This window comes from Cherax quadricarinatus, chromosome 35, assembly GCF_038502225.1.
Source record: "Cherax quadricarinatus isolate ZL_2023a chromosome 35, ASM3850222v1, whole genome shotgun sequence".
NCBI classification, from domain to species: Eukaryota; Metazoa; Arthropoda; class Malacostraca; order Decapoda; family Parastacidae; genus Cherax; species Cherax quadricarinatus.
Window position 1 is genome coordinate 8,637,118 of NC_091326.1, and position 15,148 is coordinate 8,652,265.

The 15,148-nt window shown below is 39.7% G+C and overlaps 1 protein-coding gene across 1 annotated transcript in view; it reads left to right on the forward strand.

Moving 5' to 3' along the window:
* Window positions 1–234: 234 nt before the first annotated feature.
* Window positions 235–15,148, forward strand: part of Sym (symplekin scaffold protein) — a 90,059-nt gene continuing 75,145 nt past the window's right edge. Inside the window, exons 1-8 of the mRNA XM_053785367.2 lie at window positions 235–390; window positions 1,239–1,435; window positions 2,365–2,598; window positions 3,483–3,638; window positions 5,132–5,280; window positions 10,030–10,184; window positions 10,747–10,977; window positions 12,099–12,260. Of these exons, the coding sequence (XP_053641342.1) occupies window positions 358–390; window positions 1,239–1,435; window positions 2,365–2,598; window positions 3,483–3,638; window positions 5,132–5,280; window positions 10,030–10,184; window positions 10,747–10,977; window positions 12,099–12,260 (1,317 nt within the window). The 5' untranslated portion in view covers window positions 235–357. The remainder of the gene's footprint in view (window positions 391–1,238; window positions 1,436–2,364; window positions 2,599–3,482; window positions 3,639–5,131; window positions 5,281–10,029; window positions 10,185–10,746; window positions 10,978–12,098; window positions 12,261–15,148) is intronic.

Genomic DNA, 15,148 nt, shown 5'->3' on the forward strand with positions numbered 1-15,148 from the left:
ATTATTATTATTATTGTACCACATAAAGAAATACAAACATGCATTTGTATTTCAAGGACCTCATTGAAAATAAGTTACTTTGTCTACCCTTTTCTGGATTATCATCAGCAGCTTACACTATGCATGATAATTATACTTAAGTGCAGCGCTGTATGACCCTTATGAGTTTAGTACTTAGTTATGACTGTAATAATAATGTACTTACATGTGCCTGTGCTTCAATAGACTTATTTACAAAGATGTAAGCTTTAGCGGCCCTTAATCCTGCCAACAACAAGAGCCGCCTGGACCAGCGGTCAGTCTCATTACTGACACTAGTTCCTTAATGTGTTAGAAAATTCCCTTCATATTTTCATCATGGGTGAATTTGAGGTGTCTACGAGGGACAGGGTGAGTGATATAAAGCAAGTGTTTAGCCTTATAATGAACCTAACATATTGTCACAAGTAGTGTATTCATTATCTCGCTGTGTCAAACAGAATTATACAAATGGATAAAGAAATACTTAGACAAGTCAAGTTTCTGTATCTCTCAGTAAATTAAACTAGTTAATTATGTAAAATTAATTCCTGCTATAAATTTAGGGTATAGCATATTAACCCTACTGAAAGCACTTTTGACTGGTCACTAATTATCATAACATTGTGCATAAAGTGCCACAAAGAACCACAAGCATTAAGTAACCTTGTTAAGTAACACTACTGCAGTGTTAGTATATATGTAAGAAAGTTTATTTAGGATGATTGCAATTGTCTTACATAGAATAATAAGGGACCCTCGATCCAAGGAATCGGAGTGGGTTCCCAGCAGGAAAGTACAAAGAGCAATATGTCAGATGATACATGCCCTAGTTGGAGAACAAGTTGAACTAAATGATGAATGATAAATAAGGCTTCCAGTTAAAGATCAGAAATAATCAGATTACTGTATTTCTGAACAGTAAGCTTTTAGTTTAACAAATTTTAATTTAACAAATTGTTAAACTAAGATTAAAGATGAGATTGTTTTGTCATTTTCATAAAAACAACATCCAATTCTGTAGCCAATGGACTTTGTCCATTGTTTCTGATTCAGTGGTTTCAGGAGATTTTGTCTTATCTTTCCAAAGTCTATTAAATTGAGGTCCATTTAAAAAAGGATTTCTCTTAAATGGGTTATCTTTATATTACTGTAGAGTACGTATATAGATTCAGTATCTCTATTTATTTTATTTTAAATACAGTAACTTTTTTAATCAGGTGGTGGAACTTCTGAATGCTGCTGCATTTATGCCATCAGAGAAGGAAAAAATTGCAAACCTTGCTCAGGTCCAAGAACTCATCATTCATCATAACCCGCAGCTGCTAGACTCTTTCTTTGAGGAAGTTGCTGCATTTCAAAATGATAGAAACTCTGATGTTCGCAAATTTGTCGTTGGCTTTATCGAAGAAGCATGGTAAGTGGGCAGGATGGTGATTGCTTAGCTAAAAGCAACATAATAAGTAGTAATGATGAAACATTTTGGCCCCAGAGCTGAAGCTTGAACTCCTGTAAGTCTTAATCATGTACATTACAGAAAACCTTAACAGAACTTACTCTGATTTAACAGATTTTGGATTTAATGCACAAAACTTTGCCTAGACAATGAGTGACCACAAAGAACAGAAACCCATTAAATCTGGAACTATCTGTTTGCTGGGTAAATTGATTTTGGATTTAACAGGTAGTCTGTTAAATCCAGAACTGAGTGTTACTGTCATGGTTTGCTGGGTGAATTTATTTTGATTTTAGCTGACAAAGTCCATGTAATCTGGAGTTTTCCACTATTGTTGAGTCCATGGTAAAACAACTTTATAATAATACTGATTCTGATTTAACAAGACATCTTGCATTAACAGACACCCCCTTCCCATATTAGTTCATTAAATTGAGGTTTCACTATACATTATAATTTTTGGTTACCTCTATATAAGATCAAAATTAAAATATTCAGTTTTACTAGGACATCTTGACCATAAAGAACATAACATGGAAAAAGCTGTGACATTATAAAATATTAATTACAAAGAAAGAAAAAGAGACCAAAGACACATTGGTAGTATACAGGAGGACAAAATGGTGATAAGATAACCACACAACAGGTTGTAAAAGGATATGAAAATAGATAATGAAGAGTTTTTGACACAAGTTACTGGATACAAATTACAATATGTTTTAATGCAGAGTAGTATGTATATGTCCCTCTTTTTCCATATTTAGTTTATCACAAAGTTTCCTGTGGTTGCAACATGTATACAGTACCTGACTCGTCTTGTATCTCATTACAGCTGCTGCATACTTATAGCACTGTATCTAAAAAATAATTCTGGCCTTGAAATATTACAGCAAAAAGGATGTGGCTATGTTGCCACGGTTGGTTCCCAATATCCAGTTGCTGCTCAGCGATCAGGCAGTTGCTGTTGTGAAACGTGTCATCCAGGCTGTTGCCCAGCTTCACCGGGCCACTCTTGCCTGGCTTTCATCAGCTCGTTCTACAACTCCAGAAATGGAGCAAGTTTGGCTTATTATCACAATAATTAAAACTACAATTATCACCATGATTGATCATGATAATGATGGGTAAGTTTCTGGATTTTATACCATCTCTTCATTTGAAATATTGCATATTATGTGTATATATATAGTACAGGTCGGCCATCACTAATCCGGCAATCAGTTATCCGGTTCCATAAGTAATCCGGCACTGATTTTGGCTAGCATACTTTTAAATTTCATCATTATACTGACTCAGAAATTGTGCAGATAGTTGTAAATCCACAGCAGCAAGCCAGTGGAGGTAAAAGCAGTGATGAAAATGAGGAAGATGTGGCAGAGTCTCTCTTGATAGGTTTATTAAGTTCTCTAACCAAACCACTCTGTAATCCAGCAACCTCACTAATCTGGCACACTACAGGTCCCACTGATGCTGGATTAGTGATGGCCAACCTGTACCATGTATAAAGTGGGAAAAGGATATTGATAAAATATACAATGTGTGTAAAGCAGTCAATACTCATTGCAGCTCTTACCCCCTCAATGGAAGCACTATGCACGACCCACCATGTCTCCCAGTCTTGCAAGAGGCACTGATTCACATTCCATAGTTTTCCAAGAATGCTCCTCCCATGCCAATCAATGGCTTCTTCTATACAGTCTCTTATAGGTTTAAATTTTTAACAATGTACAAGTGTGTTATTCTCAACACTATCTGATCCTGTCTTGTCTGTAGTAACTCTCCATCCTTTCTGGGAATGAGCCTTCTTACCCCATTAAAATGGTTAACTGACATAATAAGAAGACAAAGACAAGTTGCAGAGCAAGCTTTTATTGGCACAACTTTTTATCTGGTGTAGGGCTTCATCAGGTCATAGAGATGTTGCAGTTATCACACACATACTGTTGTGTTATGGTGATGATAAAATTGCTCGTGAAAATACATCTAGTCACATAAATTTTGATTACAGAGTGAGAACACAGGCTATCAAGTTTCTAGAGGCACTGGTACTTCTGCAGACATATACAGAATCTGACTCGGTAACACGTGATGGAGAGTTCAATTTGGATCAGGTGCCTCTCACTCTCAAAGTTGCAAGACCCAGGAAACTGGAGGAGGAAGCAAGGTATGTAAAAAGTTTTGTATAAGAGTGGTGCTCCAAGCCGGGTCTGTGAGGATTAGAGAACCTTTAAACTTAAAAAGTGTTTATATACGGAAGGAATAAGTCATCTACTTGTATTGTGTGTACATTTCTCTTTATTTTCTAATAATAGTAACTAATAATAAAACACATTGTTGTTCTTAACCTTAGTATTTATAAGTGCCTATTTGTATTGCAAATAAGTATTTTTGTATTGTTTTATGAGTACTGTATATGTCGTTATTTTGTCCTTTCTTTTTCCTCCTACAGACTAATGAAGATATTTTTTTGTTAGTCTTTCTCTGTAATTTGAACATTTTACCTCTGAGATCCACTGGGCATTTTTTTTTAGTGCATGTATGTCTTGGAATATGTAGCTTTCTGATCGCAATTTTCTATTCCCATAAAGTTGCTTATTGTTAAATATGCTGGGAAGGAAAACTGGATACCTCTGTGTTTGCATTTTTGCAGTTTGCCATTAAAACTTTTATTACTTGTAGATTATAATTTTTCTTCTTCCTTTCAACGCACCGGCTGTATCCCACCGAGGCAGGGTGGCCCAAAAAGAAAAACGAAAGTTTCTCTTTCTAAATTTAGTAATTTATACAGGAGAAGGGGTTACTAGCCCCTTGCTCCCGGCATTTTAGTTGCCTCTTACAACACACATGGCTTATGGAGGAAGAATTCTGTTCCACATCCCCATGGAGATTATAATTTTTATTTATTATTATTATTATTCTTTCTTTCAACACACTGGCCGTATCCCACCGAGGCGGGGTGGCCCAAAAAGAAAAACAAAAGTTTCTCTTTTTAAATTTAGTAATTTATACGGGAGAAGGGGTTACTATCCCCTTGCTCCCGGCATTTTAGTCGCCTCTTACAACACGCATGGCTTATGGAGGAAGAATTCTATTCCACTTTCCCATGGAGATAAGAGGAAATAAACAAGAACAAGAACTAGAAAGAAAATAGAAGAAAACCCAGAGGGGTGTGCATATATATGGTTGTATATGTATGTGTAGTGTGACCTACGTGTAAGTAGAAGTAGCAAGACATTCCTGAAATCTTGCATGTTTATGAGACAGACAGAAGACACCAGCAATCCTATCATCATGTAAAACAATTACAGGCTTTTGTTTTACACTCACTTTGCAGGATGGTAGTACCTCCCTGGGTGGTTGCTGTCTACCAACCTACTATCTAGGATTATTATTATTATTATTATTGTGACTTGCATGTTTGATGCTGAAGCCCTGTATAATCAGCATCTGTCCTTTTATACTCTCTTCTATCTGTCTATAGGTAACTTCATTTATAGGCCTTCTTATTTCCAATTTTTTAGTGCAGTACACACATGAGAATTTTGAGTTAGCTTTTGTGGATATGAGCATCATATATCTTTGATGTATTTGTCCATGTAACTTTTTTTTGTATGATGGTGGTATACTGACAAATGTGCTTTCTTTTCTTTTATACAGAATGGTTCTGAATAAACTGCTAGCTTTTCAAGGGTCTATCCACATCAGCTCGGTGAACCTAATGACTTGCATGTCTTCACTCACCATTATTGCTCGAGCACGGCCACAATTCCTGGGCAAGATTATCAATGCCCTAGAGATTCTACATGGTGAGTTTCTTATGTATTTTGTGTTTCATAATACAGTATTTCATATTCCTGTAGATATCATTTCCAACTTAGGAGACCTGGTTTGAGATTGGGCTGTGAGGCTGATGAAGCCAGGAATCATTAACATATAGAATATATATCATATGACAATAGCATGATGATGAGTTGAAAGTAGAATACACATAGGCCTAATGACAATAGCATAGTGATAACATTGAAGGTACAGTATGTGCCACATGACAATAATGTGATGATTAGTTTGAATACAGTGGAGAAAATTCTCTATAAAATGTATTTTTTGTTAATATTTTTGGGTGTCATAGGTAGTAGGTTGGTAGACAGCAACCGCCCAGAGAGGTACTACCGTCCTGCCAAGTGAGTGTAAAATGAAAGCCTGTAATTGTTTTACATGATGGTAGGATTGCTGGTGTCCTTTTTTCTGTCTCATGAACAGGCAAGATTTCAGGTATGTCTTGCTACTTCTACTTACACTTCGGTCACACTACACATATATGTACAAGCACATATATACACACCCCTCTGGGTTTTCTTCTATTTTCTTTCTAGTTCTTATTCTTGTTTATTTCCTCTTTATCTCCATGGGGAAGTGGAACAGAATTCTTCCTCCGTAAGCCATGTGTGTTGTAAGAGGCGACTAAAATGCCAGGAGCTAGGGGCTAGTAACCTCTTCTCCTGTATATATTACTAAATGTAAAAGGAGAAACTTTCGTTTTTCCTTTTGGGCCACCCCGCCTCGGTGGGATACGGCCGGTGTGTTGAAAGAAAGATTTTTGGGTGTCTGGACCAGAATCAATTAACCCTTAAACTGTCCAAATGTAGATCTGTGTTCATGTGCATATTGCTCCGAACATAGATTTACGTTTGGACAGTTTAAGGGTTAATATGTTCCAGACACCCAAAAATATTAACAAAAAATATATTTTATAGAGAATTTTCTCCAAGAATTTTCTCCAACTAGGACATACGAAAACCGAGGTTCCACTGCACTTTTGAATGTCTCCAGAAAGGACATGTTGCAGAAATGTTAAGATATTCTAAGGGTTTTGATGTTACAATTTCCAAGAGCTTGAGTGAAGATGACATCATTGATTGTCATCACTTACTCATTTCACAAGGCCTGATAAAAAACAATTTTTTTTTACAGGAGGACCCCGCTTTATAGTTCTTCGCTTTATGGTATTTCACTAATACAGCGGTTTTCAGTTATACCCATTCTTCATTTATTCAGACTACTACTTTCAACAAACCAGCCGTATCCCACCATGGCAGGGTGGCCCAAAAGGAAAAACAAAAGTTTCTCCTTTTAAATTTAGTAACATATACAGGAGTAGGGGTTACTAGCCCCTTGCTCCTGGCACATTAGTTGCCTCTTACAACACGCATGGCTTACGAAGGAAGAATTCTGTTCCACTGCACTGTGGAGATCGGAAATAAACAGGAACAAGAACTAGTAAGAAAATAGAAGGAAATGCAGAGGGGTGTGTATATACGTATATGCATCTACATGCATGTGTAGTGTGACCTAAGTGTAAGTAGAAGTAGCAAGACATATCTGAAATCTTGCATGTTTATGAGACAGAAAAAAGACACCAGCAATCCTACCATCATGTAAAACAATTACAGGCTTCCGTTTCACACTTACTTGGCAGGACGGTAGTACCTCCCTGGGCTGTTGCTGTCTACCAACCTACTACCTAGGTTATTCAAACTTCCTACAATAAATATATTCACTACTCAATATAATCTAAGGATGAAAATATTTTAAGGTAAGTAATATATGTACTGTATGTGCATTTTTTAAGCCTGGTTCAATTGCTCACTTAATATATAATAATGTAAACATGTTATCAGGCTTTCATGTGGATTTGAAAGTGAAAAAAAGGTTGTTTCATAAGAACATAAGAAAGGAGGAACACTGCAGGAGGCCTGTTGGCCCATACTAGGCAGGTCCTTTACAATTCATGCCACTAACAAAACATTTGCCCAACCCAATTTTCAATGCTTCCCAAGAAATAAGCTCTGATGGGAAAGTCCCACTTTCACTTTAGTGATTTTTGCTTTACAGCAGTAGCCCGGAACTAACCTGTATAAATAGGGCCTGCCTGTAGTTTTTTATTTAACTTTTCATCTCTTTTACAGTCATTGTGGTCCCATTACATATATTCTGTATTCATTTTTTATATAACGGAAGCCTGTAATTATTTTACATGATGGTAGGATTGCTGGTGTCTTCTGTCTCATAAACATGCAAGATTTCAGGTACATCTTGCTACTTCTACTTACATTTAGGTCACCCTACACATACATGTACAAGCATATATATCCACACCTCTCTGGGCTTACTTCTATTTTCTTGCGAGTTCTTGTTCTTGTTTATTTCTACATCTCCATGGGGAAGTGGAATAGAATTCTTCCTCCGTAAGCCATGTGTGTTGTAAGAGGCGACTAAAATGCCAGGAGCAAGGGGTACCAGAAATCTTGCATGTTTCTTCTTTCTTTCAAAGCAATGGCCGTATCCCACCAAGGCAGGGTCGCTCAAAAGGAAAAACGAAAGCTTCTTTTACATTTAGTAACCCCTTCTCCCGTAAATATTACTAAATGTAAAAGAAGCTTTCGTTTTTCCTTTTGAGCGACCCTGCCTTGGTGGGATACGGCCATTGCTTTGAAAGAAAGAAGAAACACGCAAGATTTCGGGTACATCTTTCTACTTAGGTCAAACTACACATGCGTGTACAAGCATATACATGTACATATACACACCCCTCAGAGTTTTCTTTTTTCTTACATGTTCTTGTTCTTGTTCATTTCTTTTTATCTCCACGGGCAAGTGGAACAGAATTCTTCCTCCGTAAGCCATAGTTGTTGTAAGAGGTGACTAAAATGCCAGGAGCAAGGGGCTAGTAACCTCCTTCTCGTGCATACATTACTAAGTTCTTAGAGAAACTTTCGTTTTTCTTTTTTGGGCCACCCTGCTTTGGTGGGATATGGCTGGTGCATTGAAAGAAGAAGAATATTATTTATTTAGAAGCCTCTTGAAAGCTTACTTCATTTGTAAGATAGAAAAAATATTTGTGCTAACATATATATATATATTTTTTTTTTTTCAACAAGTCGGCCATCTCCCACCGAGGCAGGGTGACCCAAAAAAGAAAGAAAATCCCCAAAAAGAAAATACTTTCATCATCATTCAACACTTTCACCACACTCGCACATTATCACTGTTTTTGCAGAGGTGCTCAGAAATACAACAGTTTAGAAGCATACACATATGAAGATACACAACATATCCCTCCAAACTGCCAATATCTCAAACCCCTCGAAAGGGTTGGAGAGAGGGGGTAAAGGAGGTTTTGTGGGCAAGGGGCTTGGACTTCCAGCAAGCATGCGTGAGCGTGTTAGATAAGAGTGAATGGAGACGAATGGTACTTGGGACCTGACGATATATTTTTATCATCATTTAATCTCATTTTGGGACTTATTTTAATTGCAGTACAACAGTTGATTATTTAAATACAGTGGACCCCCGGTTAACGATATTCTTTCATTCCAGAAGTATGTTCAGGTGCCAGTACTGACCGAATTTGTTCCCATAAGGAATATTGTGAAGTAGATTAGTCCATTTCAGACCCCAAAACATACACGTACAAACGCACTTACATAAATACACTTACATAATTGGTCGCATTGGGAGGTGATCATTAAGCGGGGGTCCACTGTATTTCCTTTTACTTAATGTAGTAATCTTCTTTTTTCAACATACCAGCCGTATCCCACTGAGGTGGGGTGGTCCAAAAGAAAAAACTAAAGTTTCTCCTTTTAAATTTAGTAACATATACAGGAGAAGGGGTTACTAGCCCCTTGCTCCCGGCATTTTAGTCGCCTCTTATGACACGCATGGTTTACAGAGGAAGAATTCTGGTCCACTTCCCCATGGAGATAAGAGGAAATAAACAAGAACAAGAATTAGAAAGAAAATAGAAGAAAACCCAGAGGGGTGTGTATATATATGCTTGTACATGTATGTGTAGTGTGACCTAAATGTAAGTAGAAGTAACAAGACGTACCTGAAATCATGCATGTTCATGAGACAGAAAAAAAGACACCAGCAATCCTACCATCATGTAAAACAATTACAGGCTTTTGTTTTACACTCACTTGGCAGGACGGTAGTACCTCCCTGGGCAGTTGCTGTCTACCAACCCACTACCTAGAATGTAGTAATATCATCATATAATATTTGAATATTTGATGGGTTGTTGGTGTGTGAGCAGGGTAATATGTTGTGAAGGGATTCAGGGAAACCGGTTAGTTGGACTTGAGTCTTGGAGATAGGAAGTACAATGCTTGCACTTTAAAGGAGGGGTTTGGGATATTGGCTGTTTGAAGTGATATCTAAATTGTTGTATCTGGGCACCTCTGCAAATACAATGGTTATGTACGAATGATGGTGAAAGTATTGAACGATGATGAAAGTTTTTTTTCTCCCTTTTTGGGTCATCCTTCCTCGGTGGGGAATGGCTGATGTGTTAAAAAAAAAATGAATTGTGATGTAGAGCACTTCTGGCAAGACAGCTAAGAATTACTGATGGTGAATGTGCTGAGTTATTCTTTAGGTCACCCTACCTGTGTGGGGAACATCTGACATGGACTTTATATTGCATTATTCCAAATTTGTATAGTATTAATCCCTATTAAAATATCAGTAAAATATATTTATTTTGTTTTCAGCCAATCTGCCACCAACACTAACAAAGTCCCAAGTGAACAGTGTTAGGAAGCACCTGAAGATACAGATGTTAAACTTATTGAAGCACCCAGCATCCTATGACTACCATGAAAACATTACTACAGTCCTCAATGATCTGGGAATTACAGCAGCTGAGGCATGTTTGTTAATGGAATTTATTGATGTATAATTTCAAGTGGTACTGAATTTTATATACAGTAGCTCATTGATTGTCCAGTGACCAGTTAACTGGTGTCCAACAGTGATCAGGGCCCCTAAACAGATAATGCTAAAATAAGGAGTGCGCAGAAAATAGGACTGTAAACTAATGTGAACATAAGGTGATGAAAATCCAGGAGTTTCCCTCCTAACCCTGGCATTTCTGAAGGCACTGGGTATCAATGGTATACTGTATCTTGTACAGTGCTTGTTTTATTTTGGTCTTGATGCATTTTTGCTGTTTAGTTACAATGTAAAAATCACTGGGAATAATGTAGCAAGTGCTCACATATGATAAAGAAAAGGGCATAGTAGTAGGATTGCAGTTGGTAGAGTTTTCGAGGATTTAATAGATGTTTGGAGAGGGCAGAAATACTTAACATAAATTTAATTTAATGCTGACAAGTACATAAAAGCTGTATACTTGAGATTTTAGGGGACTGAATAAAATTAATATTTACCAAAAATAATTTTCTTGGCTTTCTTTCATAATTTTGCAGGTCAACAAATCAATGCCAACTAAAGAAATGATTCGTAAGAGAGTGAGAAGGGATAAAAGAGGTGAGGAAGTGACTGAATCCTCAAGTAAGAAGGCTCGAATAGAAAAAGAAGAGAAGAAAAGCAAGACTGAGGAAGTTGTTGGGAAGAATTCTGCTGTAGACATTACCCAGCGGTGGTTAGTGGAAAAACTTACTGCAAAGACTGTAGCCAACTTGGTTATGGTCACAATGGTGAGAATGATTTTGTCTTGAATCCCTTGGATTTTTTTATATAATAACTATATCTATTTGCTTTGTGTTTAACCTTGAAAATATTGTAGGAATATTAAATTTTCATAAAAATGTTTCTATAGCATATTGAGGATGGGTATCTTAAACTTCAGAACATAAGAATGGAGGAAGGCTGCAGAAGGCCTATTGGCCCATACAAGGCAGGTCCTTATCAAAACAACCCCTATGCAAAGCTTTCCAAGAATATCCTCCTGTACCCAATGACACCAATCAAACCCAGTCCCTCCCACTCACATTTTTTTATTAAATAGAAAGTAGTGGGTATGTCAAAGAAGGAAATTAAATGTGAACATAGGAAACAGCAAGGTGATGAGGGCAACAAAACAGTCTAGGCACTGCTATATTGAATGACACTGCTATATTGAATGACATCCACTTCCTCCATACTGAGGAAGTGGATGCATTTAAATATGTACCGGCGTACACTGGTACCAACACTTTTATGCAGGTATGAGCCATGGGTTTAAACATTGTGGTGTGAAAGAGGCTGGAGGCATTAGAGATGTCATGTTTGAGAGCAATGTGTGGTATGGCTTTTGTGCAGAGTTTGAAGCATAGTCATTAAAAACCAATGTGGAATCAAGGATATAATTCAGAGGGCTGAGAAAGGGTTGTTGAGGTGTTATGGCATGTAGAGAGGACAAAGAGGGTGTAGGAAGGGTAGGGATCATCCTAGGAATAGTTGGAGGGAGGGGGTAAAAGAGGCTTTTTGAGTTGTAGGGCTTGAGCATCCAACAGGCTTGTGTGAGTGTGTTAAATAGCAAGTAGTTTTTAATGGACATGCTGTTGGAATGTAAGCATGGAAACTTTTATGAAGGTCTTTGGGGAAACTGGTTACTAGCCAGGACTTGGGTCCTGGAGATGAGAAAGACAATGCCTGCAGTTTGAAGGAGGGTAGAGGTATTGCAGTCAGAGAGTAATCTGATTGTAATGTCAGCATACTTCTGGAAAGATGATGATTGAATGAAAGTTGATGGATACAGTTTCTGCTTTACATCACCTTGCCTCAGCAAGAGACAGCTGTTGAGTTAAAAAAAATTTTTTAAAATTTTGTGTTTCAGCTAAATCTTCCTGATGAGATGCCAGCTTTGTTTAGTGTTGGGTACAGCCCCATAACAGCAGCTGGAACACCAACACAGATACAGCATGTAGCTCGACTTATAGCATCCCAGTTGACTGCTGCAGGTGTGGGACCTGGGGTGGAGCAAACTGAGGAAGATGAGGTAACATTTGTTATTTTTCTACTCAAAGTTTATTTTTTACAAGGTAAGTGCTGTTATCTTGCTTCTACTGACATCAAAGCCTAGTTCTTGCTATTGATTATTACTTTTCAGAATATTACCCACAACTGTTGACCTATACCTATATTTTGCTAAGTTAACAGTGATAGTGGGTGTAAGGCAACTTACCTGTACCTCCTACTCTGCTCAGGAATTGAACTGGGACCTTTTGTTTGTGAGAGAAATGCTCATCATTATTATATATACCTTATAGTTTCTGCTTTACTTCTTTTTAAACTAGAGAACCTTGAAATATTTGTATTTTATATGTGAACCTGATTTTAATTTTGGTGAGGTAATGTAGCTCCTCTGATTGCATTTTATACAATTACCTCCTTGGCATTTGTTAGTTTTCATTTCTATTTAAGATCTCTCTCATTATAACGAAAAAAGGTTATTTTGGTATTCTGGTAGCGGGTGGTTAATGATAAACTTCTTCGGAGGCTTCTTTGTTTATTAATAATGTCGTGGTGGGTACACAGGCTTGTGTTGTGCCCATGGCCCGGGAGGGCCATCCCACGAGAGAGAGCTGGGAGGCCTTGTGTCTTGCTGCTAGGCCGCTGTGTGAGTGAGAGAGAGGCAAGTCTGGGCATACTGAAGTGGCAAGGCCTACAGAGGGCAGCACCTGAGTGGCGCGAAATATGAACTAAGCTGGCAGACAGCAGGGGCTGTCTGCGCAGACAGTACAGGCTGTCTACACACGCTCGGCCACCTACCGCACGTCGTCCCGACGCGACAATACTGGTGGTAAAAGAAACTCAGTCTCTCTCTCATAGGAACAGGGCACAGAACACAAAATAAAAGCATATATATACATATGGACATGGAAAAAAAACTTCCTACAGGGAGGGAAGAAAAAAACCTGTCGGGTGTGCTAAACATCGTGGTCATAGGCAGTGAGCGTCGAAGGGCATCACTGCACGCCTTCCTGCATCTGGACAGATACTGCAACACAGGAGACATCGCTGCGGCTGAGCTGTGACGTAACAGGTTACGGTCTCCTCTGGAACGGTGAAGCAGTCATCGTAGGAGTCGCTGCAGGTTTTCACTCAACCTGGGGCACGACATGCTGGTGCCCTCGAGTGAGGCGTCGACAAAACTCAGCAACTGGGCAGGACTTCTGGCAAGCGACTCAGGAGGACACTTCTCGACTGGTACTGTCGCTGGGCTGTCACTGCCGGCGAGCGTGGAGCGAGTTGTGGAGCGAGTCGTGGCAGAGACGACTGGGCGAAACATCTGGGAGTCGTAACATCATACACCAGACTGCAGTGAGAGAGCTAGCAGTCAAAGTGACATCTTTGTGCAGGCTGCTCACTGAAGCTTGTGACACGAGGCTGACACAGTGTCTGCTGACAGGCCTGCCTGCGGCTTGACGAGTATCATCTCTCGACAGTTGGAGTTATAGCAGAGGTTAGTCTAAGCATCCCCAGACTTGTTTCTCTACATATAACTGCACTCTGACGGTCTGGAGGTGAAGTGAAACAAATCTCGATGGGAATCGTAGCAGGTACGATTCTGCAGAACAACACGAGCGACGAGCATAAAGGCTTTCTGTACAAGAGGGCTCATACGCTCAGGGCTGAGTAATCAGCTGTCAAACACACTGGTCACATGGGTGACTTAGCACAGTGGTGCTACTCAGGTCTGGCTCAGACCTCACTGGACACACGGAAACTTTAAAAACACACCGCGGTACAACATGTGAGAACACTGACTGAGAGGAATTAATTAGCACACGACATATATTTTCTCTCAATCTTCTCGACAATATTAAAATAATTACTAGAAACACTCGATGTGACATCATGTGATGTCAGGCGTGATGTCGCGAGGTGACGACAGCAGCACTGTGACGTCAGCAGACATCTCGAGGTGACGTCAGCAGACATCTCGAGGTGACGTCAGGCAGACATCGTGAGGTGACGTCAGCAGACATCGTGAGGTGACGTCAGCAGACACCTCGAGGTGACATCAGCAGACATCTCGAGGTGACGTCAGCAGACATCTCGAGGTGACATCAGCAGACATCTCGAGGTGACGTCAGGCAGACATCGTGAGGTGACGTCAGCAGACATCTCGAGGTGACGTCAGGCAGACATCTCGAGGTGACGTCAGGCAGACATCGTGACGTCATGAAGTCGGGCAGCATCGTCGGTGACGTTAATGTGATGCGAGCAGCAGACCACAGCATGTGGCCTGGGACATCTGGTAACTCACGTGGCATGTAGATCCACGTGACATCGTCCACACCCAACGTGGCGTTGTGATCCACGTGGTGTCGTGATCTACGTGGCATGCTGATCCACGTAACTTCGAGTGGCCTCGGGCACTCGGATACACAGCTCTGGCAATGAATCACATGAAAAACAGCAGAAAACACAGCAGAGGGAGAGGACAGTGGCGAGTGGTGTATGGTAGACGGGTGAGCGAGGAGCGTGGGTGAGTGTATGGCAGGGGAGCATCTGGCCATTCCTCCTCCTCCTCCACCCACAAACACGTGGAGAAGCTCACACTGGATGCAGAAATCACCAAAAAACTCACCTCTGGCTTGCTGAAACAGCTGTGCTGAGCTGAACAACAACAGCAACATACAAGTGACGCTGAACACGTGACTTGAGAAACAGCGTGGGACACTGTAGCGTGGAGTCACTGTAGCGTGGGGTCACTGTGACGCCACTTACAATTCTCGGAGAATTTCGGCAAATTTCGGCCTGGATCCTGCTTGTCCCTGTGTCTGGATGCTCAAACGTGCAGACACGACATCAGGATAACTTGTTGAGAGACGGATGCTTCTTGTGTAGGGTGATGAAGTGAAGATGACTTCATACCTC